At 35.7% G+C, this 14,166-nt stretch overlaps 1 protein-coding gene across 14 annotated transcripts in view; it reads left to right on the forward strand.

The window, feature by feature from the left end:
- The window catches only part of RPS6KC1 (ribosomal protein S6 kinase C1), a 166,029-nt gene that overhangs the window by 40,939 nt on the left and 110,924 nt on the right, over positions 1-14,166 (forward strand). For 13 of the 14 annotated variants that reach the window (XR_004960884.1, XR_004960879.1, XR_004960876.1 and 10 more), the window contains one exon: positions 6,622-6,715. Coding sequence is in view for 4 of the 14 variants with exons in the window: in XM_036272263.1 (XP_036128156.1) it covers positions 6,622-6,715 (94 nt within the window). In the remaining 10 variants the exon portion in view is untranslated. Of the gene's footprint in view, positions 1-2,349; positions 2,355-6,621; positions 6,716-14,166 lie in introns of those variants that run through there. The other variant, XR_004960882.1, reaches the window with a different exon arrangement.

Below are 14,166 nucleotides of genomic sequence, written 5' to 3' on the forward strand. Positions count from 1 at the left end.
CATGGTACCTTTTTTCATTCTTTTGCTTTCAGTCTATTCATATTATTGAGTGAAGTATCTCTTACGTGCAATATAGAGTTTGCTCTTATTTTTTTTATCCAGTCAGAAAATTACTGTTGTTGATTGGAGGAGTATTTAGTCTTTTTATACTTAATCATTGATATGATTGGATTTGCCTGCTGTTTGCTGTTTGTTATGTCTCATATATTTTTGTTTTTCCTTTATGCCACCTTTTGTGTTAAGTAGATATTGATTATTATATCATTTAAATGATTTTTTTGGTGAGTATTTTGCTAAGTTCTTATTGGTTGCTTTAGGGATTAAAACATGCATTTTAATGTATGACAATTTACTTTAGATTAATACTAACTTAATTCCAGTAAAATATAGAAAGTTTGCTTTATAAATTTTTATTTACTCCCCATTCATTGCATTATTATAAAATGTACTTAAATATATTATAAACCAGCAAATATAGTGTTATGATCTGATGTCTTTTAAGAAGTTAGGAGAAGAAAAGAGAATATATATTTATATAGTCTTTTTTTTTTTTTTAACCTTGAAAGCAGTGTTTATTTAAAAACATTAGGGAACCCTGCTGGTGTGGCTCAGTAGATTGAGCTTCGTCCCATGAACTGAGAGGTCCCGGTTCGATTCCCAGTCAGGGCACATGTCCAGGTTGTAGGCTCGATCCCCAGTAGGGGGCATGCAGGAGGCAGACGATTGATGTATCTCTCTCACATCATGTTTCTGTCTCTCTCTTCCATCTCCTTTTTCTGAAAAATTAATAAAAACATTAAAAATAAACATTAGGGAACATAAAATATATAATATAAACCAATATATATAAAAATCTAAAATGCATGTACACAAAATGATAACACATTTCTCAAGTACAATATTCCCAAAAGGAAACAAAATAACAAACAAGAGGGGGCCTTCCATGGACCTATATATAATCATTCTTATTTACCCTCATACTTCCCTTTTTCGGTCTTCTTTACTTGTTCAGTTAGATTTGAATTACCAACAGTTGTCATTTTCTTTCAGCTTGGGATTTCTGTTGTTTCTTTTTGGTGTAAGGTTGGTTTGCTGGCAACAGGTTCTCTGTCTTTGTCTGGAAATGTTTTTGTTTACCCTTTATTTTTAAAGGATAGTTTGCTGGATATGTGGAATTACTGATTGACAGTGTTTCTTTTAGTACTTGGAATTTGTCATTCCATTGCCTTTTGTCCTTCATTGTCTTTTTGTGAGAAATCAGCTGTTAATTGTACTGTAGTTCCACTGTGTAACTTTTTCTGTTGCTTCTTTCAGAATTTAGCCTTGTCTTTCAACAGCATTAATCTAGGCATTGATCTCTTTCTGTTTATCCTATTTGGGGTTTAATTTATCATACATTTGTAGTTTAACAGTTTTTTAATTTTTGTCAAATTTTGGAGGTTTTCTACCCTCATCTCTTTAAGTATTACTTTTGCAGCCCCTTTCTCTCTTACATTGGATACTTCCATTACATATAAGCTGGTATGCTTGATATTTCACATTTCTCTCTGGTTCTCTTTATTATTATTATTATTATTATTATTATTTTTAATTTATTATCTCCATATTGGATAGTTTCTGTTGATCTTCATGTTCATTGGTGGTTTTTTCTCAAATCTATTGTTGGACTCCTCTAGTGAATTTAAAATTTTTGTTACAATACCTTTCTTTCTATTTTATCCTCACCCAAGGACATTTTTTCATATTTTGTTCAGATAGAGTGGGAGGGAGAGAGAGGATGAGAGAGAGAGAGAGAGAGAGTGAGAGAGAGAGAGAGAGAGAGAGAAAGAGAGAAACATTGACGTGAAAGGGACACATCGAGTGGCTGTCTCCCGCAAGACCCAACCAGGGCCAGGGACAAACTGCAACTGCAGTACATGACCTGAGTGGGAACCGAACCCAGGTCTCTCTGGACTACAGGCCAATGCTCTAACCGCTGAGCCAAACCGGCTAGAGCTGTTACAATACCTTTCAAATCCAGGATTTCTATCAGGTATTTTTTTTTTCTAAATTGAGATTAATTGACATGACACAAAATTCACCATTTTAAAGTATACAGTTCAGTTTTTTTTAGTATAGTTACAAGATTATGCAACCACTATCATGACATGATTCCAGAACATTTTCATCACCCCATAAAGAAACCTCATACCCATTATCACTCACTTCTTCCCTATGTGCCCCAACCCCTAGCAACTACTGATCTATTTTCCATCTTGATGGATTTGTCTATTCTTGACATTTTATATGAATGGAACCATATACCATGTGGCCTTTTGCATCTGGCTTCTCTCACAGAGCTTAATGTTTTCAAGGTTTATCCATGTTGTAGCATGTATTAATACTTCATTTTTTTTATGGTTGAATAGTATTCCATTAAATGGATATGACTATATCATATTTTGTATTTCCATTCATCAGTTGAAGGACATTTGGATTGTTTCCACTTTTGCCTCTAGGATAATGCTTCATTGTTTTTTTTTTTTTTTTTTTAAATAATTTCTATTGTATTTGCTATTTCATGAATCATAGTCATACTTTCTTCTAATTCTTTTGTTTTAAATTTTTTTATTCCTCACCCAAGGATTTTTTTCTTTCTATTTATCATCAGATAGAGTGGGAAGGAGGGCGAGAAAGAGAGAGAGAGAGACAGAGAGAGAGAGAGAGAGAGAGAGAGAGAGAGAGAGAGAAACAACGAGAAGCATCAGTGTGATAGAGCCACATTGACTGGTCATCTCCCGCACAACCCGACCAGGGCCGGGAATGAACTGCAACCGAGGTACATGCCCTTGACCAGAATCGAACCTGCGACTCATTGGTTCATGGGCCAATGCTCTAACTGCTAAGCCAAACTGGCCAGGGCTCTTCTAATTCTTTAATCATGATTCATATAAATATGTTCAGTTATTTGAACATATTTATAAATAGCTGCTTTGAAGTTTTTGCCTTCTAAATCCAACATCTTTGCCCTATCAGAATCACTTTGTATTGACTGCTTTTCCCTCCTCTTTGTGGAGCACACATTTTTCCTGTTTCTTTGAATGTCTTACAACTTTTTTTCTGAAAGCTGGAAATGTTGGTTAACATATATTATAGCAACTCTGAGTTCTGATTTTTTTCCCTGAGGGTTATTGCCATTGTTTTGATAGTATGTATATTAACATGTCTATGCTAAATCAGTGGAATTTGTTGAATGTGTAGTGTGTGACTGCTGATACTTATGCTTAGTTTTAATTTTTACTGTATTTTTAAACCTGGCTTAGTAGTAATTAGCCCTGTATCGTATCATCATAGTTTAGTGGACTGCCAGTATTTGGTCTTTGCTTATACTTAGACACTTTCCTCCCTTATGCTGATGATTCTTTGTGTGTTTTCAAGTTTGCCCTGGGTTTTACTTTCTTTTGGGATGTCTTACATTCCTGTTTGCATATGCACCATCTCTCATCATTTGCCAAGGATTTATAGATAGGGAGGGAAAAGCAGTCAATACAAAGTGATTCTGATAGGGCAAAGATGTTGGATTTAGAACCCCTTATGGCTGTGTTATTTTTTGGATCTCTCTGGTAAACGTTTGGCTAATGTCTGGTCTCTTGCTTGCTTGTGTTTGCTGAGCCACTCACCATTCCTTGCCATTTGTTTGGCACTGAGATTGCTCCTATTACTGATAATGCTGTTTGGGGTAGATTTTTTTTTTTTCCTCTGCTCCAGTCAGAATCATGCCAGCCTCCTCTACAAGTGAATCTGCTGGTTTTCAAGGCTTGCCTTGCTTTTGTATAATTACCATGGCAACCCAGCTGGGATGGAAGATGGGAACAACCCCAGGCAAGAATGCCACAGACTCCCACAGTTCTTACCTGTGGTTTTGCAGTTTTTCATAAGTAACCACTCTTCATTTGCTTTATGTTTTTGGTCAAGTTCCAGAACTCTCAAATGGTTGTTTAGACAGTTTTCTCTAGTTATATTATTGTCTTTTGGGGATAGCATTTGTTGATCTACTTATTTTACCATGTCTGAACTCCTTTCCCTTTAGACTAACTTTCATTAACAAAAACTTTGAGATGCCATATAATGAGAGTTTCTTTTTACTGCATAATCAGGAACACTAAAAACTTAATGTTTAAACTAGAGATTTAAAATAGAATTGTGGCATATTTTTCTACCACTTCCCTTTAGTGCCTATAGAACGATTTTTATTTATTTATTTATTTATTTATTTATTTATTTATTTATTTATTTATTTTAACCTCACCCAAGGATATGTTTATTGATCTTAGAAAGAGAGAAAAAAGGGAAAGGAGGGGGTGGAGAGAGAGAGAGAAAGGAAATAAATATCCATGTGAGAGAGAAACATTGATCGATTGTTTCCCATATGAGCCCTGACTGGGGATTGAACCTGCAACCTAGGTATGTGTCCTGACCAGGAATTGAATTCACAAGCTTTTGGTGTACAGGACGATGTTTCAACCAACTGAGCCACCCGTCCAGGACTAGAAGAGTTTTTATTATTATCATTTTTTAAATTAAAGATTTATTCTTTATTTTGTATAGTTTTGTTATTATTTTGTATAATATTGTTTGTTAAATTAGGTAATAGAATTTCTTATTTTTAAAGATTGTTTTATTGATTTTTAGAGAGGAAGGGGGAGGGAGGGAGAGAGAAACAGCAATGTGAGAGTGAAACATCGATCAGCTCCCCTTACCGAGGATCAAGCCTGAAACCCGGGCACAACGGAGCCATACTGGTCAGGGTGGGAAATAGAATTTCTTTAGGATTATAAGCTAAAACATTTTTTCATTCTTTATTTTTTAAAAATTTTATTTCATAAGCAGATCTTATATCAGTTAATATAATAATAAAAGAAAACTGTTAAGTACTTGCATTTTCTAAACACTTTACATGTATGTATGAGCTCTTTTTGACCCAACAATTCCTTGAGTTATTTATAGGAATCAATTCTATTTTATAGGTGGGTAACTTAGTTGAAAGATACTTCCTATTAAGTGAGATTGTAAATAAAATCAACTTTCTTTATTAAAATTCTCAAGAATATTTGCATATTTTCTTAAAATTTAGTTTGGATGTTGTGCATAGTATGGCTAAGTCTAGAATAGGTACTCCTTTTTGGAGAAAAATTTAGCTCTAAACTATGGTTTGAATATTTTAATAAAAAATAAAATAAAGTAATATAAATTCTTGCTTCTAATGAAAAATTGTTTTTAAAGTCTCAGTTCACTTAATACTCTAGGATGTTAAATTTTGTAATTTGAGAAGGATCAATTCAAAGTACTCTTCAAGATAAGCTGGCAGGGAGACTTTATTTTTATTATTTATTTTTTTAAATCTTTGTTTTCTTAATCCATACCAGAAGATATGTTTACTGATTTTATAGAGAGAGGAGGGGAGAGAGAAAGGGAGAGACAGAGAAACATTGATGTGTTCCTTTAATAAAAATATTTTAAATTTATTTAGTTTTACTTATATTGTATTTAGGTGGTTATCAAATTTAAATCACTTCTGGAATCTTCTGAGATGTTGTGTGATATATTGTACTTTTAAATTTAACAAAACAAAATGACTTCCTAATGGAGCTCATCATTTATCACTAATTGAATGACCAAGTCAGTCACTAAAAATTCTGAACAATATTCTTTAGCTGGTGGGTGTTTTTCTTTTTTTTGCATTTTTAAATGAGTACTTTTGAGAAAAATTTAAAATTATGCTTTTTATAAAAAGCCACATTTTATTATAAATTTGATAATATACCTATTGAATTTTTAAATAGTAGACTATTTTTAAAAATATATTTTTTATTGATTTTAGAGAGAGAGGGAGGTAGAGGGAGAGAGAGAAACATCAATGAGAGAGAACATCAATTGGCTGCCTCCTGCATGCCCGTCATGGCCCCACTGGGGATTTGGCCCACAACCTGGGCATGTGTCCTTACCGGGAATTGAACTGGTGACCTCTTGGTGCATGGGTCAGTGCTCAACCACTGAGCCACACAGGCTGGGCAATAATAGACTACTGAGCAGTTTATATTTACAGAAAAATTGTGCAGAAAGTATAGAGTTTTTCCATATATCCCCCTTTCCCTCACAGAATATCTCTGTTATTAACATATTGCATTGGTGTGGTAACTGCGGGCTCAGTGGTTAGAGCGTTGGCTTGTGGATCGAAGTGTTGCAGATCCGATTCCCAGTCAAGGGCACATTACCTGGGTTGCAAGTTCGTTCCCCAGCTCTAATCTGGTCACGTGTGGGAGGCAACCAGTCGATGTGTCTCTCTCATGTTGATGTTTCTCTCTCTCCCCTTCCCTCCCAACCTTTCACTCTCTCTAAAAGTCAATGGAAAAAATATCCTTGGCTGAGGATTAACAACAACAAAACGTTTAAAAAAGAGTGAAAAAATTGATAAACCGATATTGATAGTTCTATTGATTTTTTGAAAAGCAATTGCAATCTAGTTGAATAGTTTTTGTAATCCTTTTACATACATACTCAGTTGAAATTTCTATAGTTCATTTACTACTTATTTTTAAAAAAATTATTGCTAATGAAACATAATTACCCTGATCTTTTTAGGGTGGAATAATTAATGATGGTTCTGAGTTGATTGGTCCTGTTGAAGCTTATTCGGACACCCTCACTGATAGTTTTCCTGAGTGTAGTACAGAAGGTAAGTGACTTCCTTTTTTTTTTTTTCCATTTCAGTGGTTTTAATTGCAGAAGATTATAAATTATATTTACATTGCACAAAATAAATAAATATAGGAATTTGAGAATATTTCACTAATTCTAAGATTCTTTTTACTTTTCTTTCACATTGATATTGGGTGCACGATACTGGGTTGATGATATCTTGCATTTAATTGACAACTTTTTTCTTTTTTAATGATATGTAAGATAATGATTCCTCCTGCAATTAGTGGTATCTGAGATTTGATGAAATGTGGTATGATGAGTGGTTAGAATTTGTGTTCTCTATGATAAGAAAGCCTGGCTTAAGTTTATTTAGCAGGATTTGATTTTTAGACAATTTCAAGACTGGCATTAAAAGTTTAGTCATGTACCCAGAAAAAACAAAATCTAAGGAAGCTTTAGTGTTTTTGATGTATTTTATAATAACATGGGTCTGAACCAACGCAATTTTTGTACTTTTAATCACTTTAATTCAAGAATGTTTAATCTCTTGTTTTATTCCTTTATTAAGCCATCTTTGAATTTTTATAGAGATTTAAAATACACACATTATTGAATTTTCTTAGCTAGTTTTCTTTCAGGGAAGATTTTAGAATTAAAAAAAATATAGATTTGGGGATAGGGATAGGGAGAGTCTTTAAAAATAGGTAATTAGATTTGTTTGATTGACTTAGGTCTGGTTTATATAAGAGTAAAATCATAGACTAGATAATATTTTCTAAACTCCTTCATAAGTAAGAGTTTATAGTAGAGGAGGGTGCTTTATGAAACTAACATGGGAGGTAGCATCTCATTGCAGTGATCTTTCTGTGGATTAATGCACAGATGTCACCGACAGACATATTGACATACATCTATAGCAGTCATGTCCCATTTTGATTTGGTAGGAGAAACAACTTCCCATCCATGGTGTAGGCTGATGCACTTAAATATATTTTTCTTTTGGTTCTGCTGTATTGAGAAGTGATTAACGTTTCTTATTTTTCACAGTGGCTCCTGTTGAGTTAAAAGCAAAGTTCATTAATTTCAACCAGTGTTCTGTGTAATGTGTGGGGTCCTCAGGCCCAGGGTCTCCATTGAGTCCTCAATATCTTTGACTTCATCCCGAATCAGCCAAGGTCATGGAAAAGCATTGCTTTTAAAATTTTTATTAATTTTTAATTTTTTTTATCGTTGAAAGTATGACAGATGTCCCCCTGTTTTCCCCCATTGACCCCCCCCCCTTCCTCCCTGCTCCCACCTTCATTGTTGACAGTAATTATACTTTATAATCCATCATGTCTTTTTGGGAAAAATATATATATTCTCCATGACCCGTTTTGATCTGAGATCCTTGTTAGGCTTTGGAAAATCTAGTCCCTGCTTGGGCTCCGAATGTGATTCTCTTTCTAGAACTAGTTTCCTTGGAGGGTGACTGATCTTGGACAACCTGATCTGGCAGTTGTCTGAGATACCCTTCTCCTGAGAAAGAGGGACAGTGTGTTTTCAGCCCGTTAAACGGGCTGATTTGATGATGTCCAGTAGAGGACAAGTAGGACAGTCAGCCATGGAGAGAGAAGGGTGTTTTTAGGAGCCTGTTTAGGGTCAAGTAATCAGGAGTGGGAGCAATGCAGAGGTCTTCTGTCCTCTGCCATTGTTGAAGATGGAAAGGGAGGAGCATTATTATTAGGAATGATGTTCTTCTGAAAATGGTGTTCTGAAAGATGCACATCTTTTCTGGGTGAAAAGGTGACTGTATTCATGTTAAAAGAGAGATGATCTAATGCTAAGTTGAGTTAGTAATGTATTGTCCAGTCTGGCGGACTTCTGAGAATTACAAGACACTGGGCATGAACCAGGACAGCCTTGGACAAACTGGGCAGTATGGGCCGCACTACCTACAGCAGTTAAGAGTTTGCCCTTGACGTTTCAAAAAGATGGGTTTTCATTGGAAGGATTTCTCTTTAAGAATATGCTTTTATGAGAAAAATTAGGGACAACATTTTTTGTTAAAAATTCAGGAAAAGACTTGTGATACGTAAAAGTAATAGTGACATTTTATCCTTTCAGGGCATAATTTCGTTTCCAACTGTATTACCATTCTAAAATGCACTGTGATCCATTAGGAATGAAAAAAACAACCCTGGCTGTTTTGGCTTAGTGGTTAGAGCATCAGCACACGAAACAGAGAGTCTTGGGTTCAGTTCCCACTAAGGGCTTGTACCTCAGTTGCAGTTTGTCCCTGGCCCTGGTCGGGGTCATGTGGGTAGCAGCCAGCCGATGTGTCTTTCGCACATCGATGTTTCTCTCTCTCTCTTCCTCCCCTCTCCCTCCCGCTCTATCTGAAGATGAATGCAAAAATGTCCTCGGGTGAGGATAAAAACAAAAAACAAAAAGACATACAGACCTGGAAATGATGTTAATGCTTATGTCTTTACCCCCTCCCTTTAAAAGCCTCTGTGTCTAGCTAATTAATCCTGCTGAGAGACGCCTTGTGGACAAATACAGATCGCAGTGTCAGACAGCTTGCAGCTTCATTGCTATTTGAGAGGGGAAATGACTTTTTCAAAAAGAATTTTTTTATTGTGTATATTTTTTTTGAGAGAGAGAGAAATTGGTTTGTTGTTCCACTTACTGATGCATTCATTGGTTGAACCCACAACCTTGGTGTATCAGGATGACCCTCTAACTAACTGAGCTACCTGGACAGGGCAAGAGGGGAAATGACTTCTAAATATTATGAAATTGTCTGGCATACTGGACAAGTGTAAGATTTACTTTTTACCAAAAGGTCTGCAAACTCTAGAGACAAGCAGGAGAGGAGGCCTCCAGCAGAAGAGCAGGAGGGCGGGCAGCCGGCCAAGCCCGCAGGTCTGCCGCGGCATGGAGGGTTGGAGGGGGACTGTGCTTGGCAAGTGCTTGTAGGTTGGATTTAGAGCCAAAATGTGAGGAGGTGATTCACTCCATAACAACTCCTCGGAGTGCAGTATTTTAAATGGTGTTGTGAAGGTAGATTCATTTTTCATACTTGTGATTTAGTTTGCCAGTGGAATGAGCCAGAAGGGCAAGTCTTAATATATAGTCTGCTCTTTCAAGGTCTTTCAGGTAGAGTTAGAATGACATGGCAAGTATATCACCTCTCAGAGAACAGATGTGGAGGCTAAGTGATCATTATTTTTATTAGTACCATAAAAATGCAATCAACAAGTTTTAAGTTACCTTGAAAGAAAGTTTCTGAGTAAAACATAAAGAGGTGGATTAGTGGCTTTAAAAAAATTACCATTATTTTCTAGTACGATGGGATAGAGGGAACCACTTTATGGTTTCATAAAACCAATAATTTGGTAATCAACTGATAAAATAGGTTTTATCTAATATGAAATTGAAAATTATAAAGTTATTCAGTAGGTTTTTAGATAAAATGTTAATATTGTTTTACATTCTTAAAATGAAATGCTGGTTACCCTTGATCTTCTTTGTTCAGAGAAATTAAACTATATATTTTCTCAGAGATGATAGGCTTAGTTGATTGTTAACATCTTATTTCCTTTTTAAACTTCCATCATTTGTTGGATTAAACTTAGCCATGAAGTTACTGACATTTGTGGAAACCTGGCCAAAATGATGCATGGGAATTGAGCTTCTTGGCATGTTTCTCTTGTCTGCTGGGCTGTTTGAAGGATGTAGGTTGCTTTACTGTCATGCTGGCCTTGATATTGGGGCCTTTGATGTTGGTAGAGTCTCATCTGGTAACCTGTGTCATTTCCTCTTCCTAATACACTACTTTACTTCCTTTGCTGTTTTGGAAGGGACATTTTCCAGGTGTATGCAATGAATAAGAGAAAATAGGTGGGCATAACCACAAATACAAACTCTTATATGTAGCAGATATTAAGAGTGAATATTCTTAAAATGTCTCTGGGAGTAATTAAATCTACCTTTTTTTTTGCCTGTAAATTTTGGATTAGGAGTTCCTAAGTGCTTAATCTCACATTTGTAGACTTAAGAAAGGATTTATTATGCCCTCTGGAATTAGCCATTTTAGAGTAAATGAGATATACATTTTGAAGATAATGGCATCTGTCACGGGTTATTGTAAGAGGAATCGTAAAGTAACTCTCAGTTCAAGATTTGTGCACTTATTTGATGGTAGGTAATATATGAAGATTACAATTCATGTGTTAAATAGAATACTGTAGATTTTATTTAAGACATCAAATACAATCAACATTATATTATGTTTGGGGGACTAATCGGAAAGGTATGTAGTTAAGTTTGAAAAAAATTTTCTGTATTAAAAAACCTTATTATGATATTTTCTTTTACTTTATATTGTGTTATTTTCATTTAGTTGATTTAACGTTGATGCTTTGAGGCAGGATCATATAAAAAAGTAATATTCTTCAGTTTATTGGCTACTTAATAACCTAAATATATTAAGACAAACTTCAAATCTGTACTCTACATGTAGTGTAAGATGACAAAATATATAGAAAGTCTAATTAAAAGTAATTTAAATTTAAATAGAATTTATAGCAAACGTCCACTAGGTGGCACCATGAGAACGCCACATCTTGTTACTGGGATTAGTCTGGACCCTCTATTACATTAGAGTATGCTTCTTCAGTTTGAAGCTCCTTTTTCTTTTTCTTAAGGGCTCATCTCCTTAACTTTTATTCACTGTTCTTTATTAGTTGAATTTTCTTTGGTAGGGGACCTTAAAATAAATAGGAAAAAAAAGAACAGGTCATTATTCTCAAGATAAACACAAATGCGAATGTGTCATTGTGTATATGTGTATATGTAAAACAAATGATACAAATTATAAATGTTGACTCTTAAAACCCTGGGCCTTGTGAGGATAATGTTGAAATGAGGACTTTAGGGATTGGGTGAGGCAAATAACGAGTTATGTTATGTCGCAGGAATGGATCTTAGAGTAGAAGGAACATTAGGGAACAAATAGAGAAATCTCTTAGTTCACGATTAAAATTGGAATTTCAGAGAAGGTAAGCCATGTGCCTAAGGCAGTCCTGGCACTCCAGGTATTTACTAGCAATCACAGAACTATGTTGTGTGAAATGAAGAGATTTAATTTTATGGAGAGGAAGACAGTGAGAATGTGTATTTGGTATAGAAAAGTCAGTGTTGCTTGTGTGCTGGTAACAAACAGGTGTGGTTTGTAGAGAGGATTATGGAGAGGAGCAGCATGAAAAGTTCATTAGGTAGAAAGGGAAGCCAACTCATAGATCCCTGTTGTTCACAAGATAACAGTGGTAGGGTGGTAATTGTGATGAATGTGTTGTTTTCTCAGCTCATTCTGTTTTTCACCAAATATACAGTAGATATTCTGTTGCTCTCTTCATAAAATTTCAAGGGTGAAGCATAGACATGTCTGTCCCAAGGACATTATAAAAATGTGAAACATCAAAGGAATGGTTATTTTAGTAACAATAGCTATTATTAAGTGATGAGTTGGTAATCAAGTACAGGAATCTTAACTAGTGTCAGAATCTTAATTAGTTTCAGATTTAGGTATTCATTTAAAATCATATTTATAAGGGCTTGTTTCTTAATGGAGACTGATATGTATTTCTTCTATCTCAGGGTGACCTTTGTTCTGCTGGCTAGATATCTTGCTTTGTGTGTGAAGCATGAGTCACTGCTACTATGAAGAGTAGAAATTCCCTTTCCTTGACTATGGCAATATGTGAACCTCAGGGCTCAGTGAAAGCTATCAGCTAATAATGAGGCCATGTATTTTATATATAGTCGACCATGAGAGACCACCTGTTGTTCTAAAGAAAACATATCTTTTTGCAGATGATCTTCAAATACAGATTTCTGATAGTTTATAGTATAAAGATTTATTCTGTGGCAACTCAACCTTTTCCCCTGGTGCTTGTCTTTCAGAGATGGTGTCCTAGACAGATTGCACTATACTGCCCTACTCGGAGCAGTTCAAAGCACAGAAGGTGAGGGTAGGTAGGTAGACTAGGATGTTAAATAAACCCCTCATGTCTGCAGCTGCTTTTTAACCAGTCACCTGGGGTCCTCTAATAGCCCTGAGACTTGAATGTCTGTGAAATAAATCTGGAGGCTGAACGCTTTCATAGAACCTTTGACTCCCCATCCCACCCCCTGCCCTCATCCCTTCCAGAAAAGGCTTACTTTTTTGACTTGATGGCGTTGGGTGAAGGATGCACCTTTTACTCTTATGATGGCCCAGAGGGCCCCTTTAGACATGGCTTGACTTCAGGTTGGTCTAACCTTTTGACAAATAGTCTGTGTATTGTCAGTTGCTGCTCTACCTTGTCCACAGTTTTCTCCCTCACTGAGAACTTCTTGTTTGCTGCTCCCTGTATCTTACTTGTTAACTTTATTCCCAGATTATAGGGAGCTAGTCTCCATTTCTGGTGATATTTAGGTGCATTTAAAATAGGTTGAATCACAGGACTATGAGCAAACACTGTATGAAGTAGATATATCAAGGTTATAAGAGGAATAAACCAGGTACTGAATATGTATACATAGTTTGAATAAAACCAGGATTTATTAACAATTCATTTTCAAAATTTAAAAGAATCTACAGAAATGAATAAATTACTTTTTTTGTCAAAGCTTTTTTTCAAACTGATGACCGTCTGGTCCAGGCACTGCTGATGGTGGGAATCATCAGCCCACAAGAAGCCTGTTGTTCGGTGTGTGCGCAGTCTCTTTCCATAGCTGCCCTCAGTTTATCGACTGTTGCCGGTTTTGTATGTAAACTCTATCTTTTCTGTATCCTCATAAAAAGGTCTAGTGGATACATTTTCTTTGTTCAAAGCTTAGTCTGGCTTTACCCATTATTTCAAATCAGTTGCATCTGAAATGGAGTGAGAATTAAGTGATTTATCAGCTGTTAAACTGAGTATACATATTTTTTTGGGACACCTACATACATATACATATACAAATACATATACATATGACTTATTGCTGTGGTGGTGAAAGGGAGTGTTCTTGAGCTGTTTGGGGAATACTTCATTGAGAAGAAGGGAATTTAGAAATTTCTTAAATATAGAAAAGTATCCGAGAATACTAGAAAAGATGATTCATAGCAGTGCATGGTCGAGGAGATACAATAGGGTTAGGCGGTTTAAGTACAGTAGGGGTGTATCATAAGAGGAGAATCAAAGGAAGAGGATAGGCAGGGAAGTGTCGGGTTAGTTTGCTTTTTACTTTTTAAATTTATTTTATTAAAAAAAAATTTAATAACTGATTTTAGAGAGAGAGTAAGGGAGAGGGAGAGAGAGAGAGAGACGGAAACATCAATGAGAGAGAACATCGATTGGCTGCCTCCTGCATGCCCCCCTCTGTGGATCAGGCCCATAACCTGGGCATGTGCCCTGACTGGAAATCGAACTGGCGACCTCTTGGTGCAGGGGTTGACGCTCAGCCACTGAGCCA

This window comes from Molossus molossus, unplaced genomic scaffold (assembly GCF_014108415.1).
Source record: "Molossus molossus isolate mMolMol1 unplaced genomic scaffold, mMolMol1.p scaffold_m16_p_20, whole genome shotgun sequence".
Classification (NCBI taxonomy): Eukaryota; Metazoa; Chordata; class Mammalia; order Chiroptera; family Molossidae; genus Molossus; species Molossus molossus.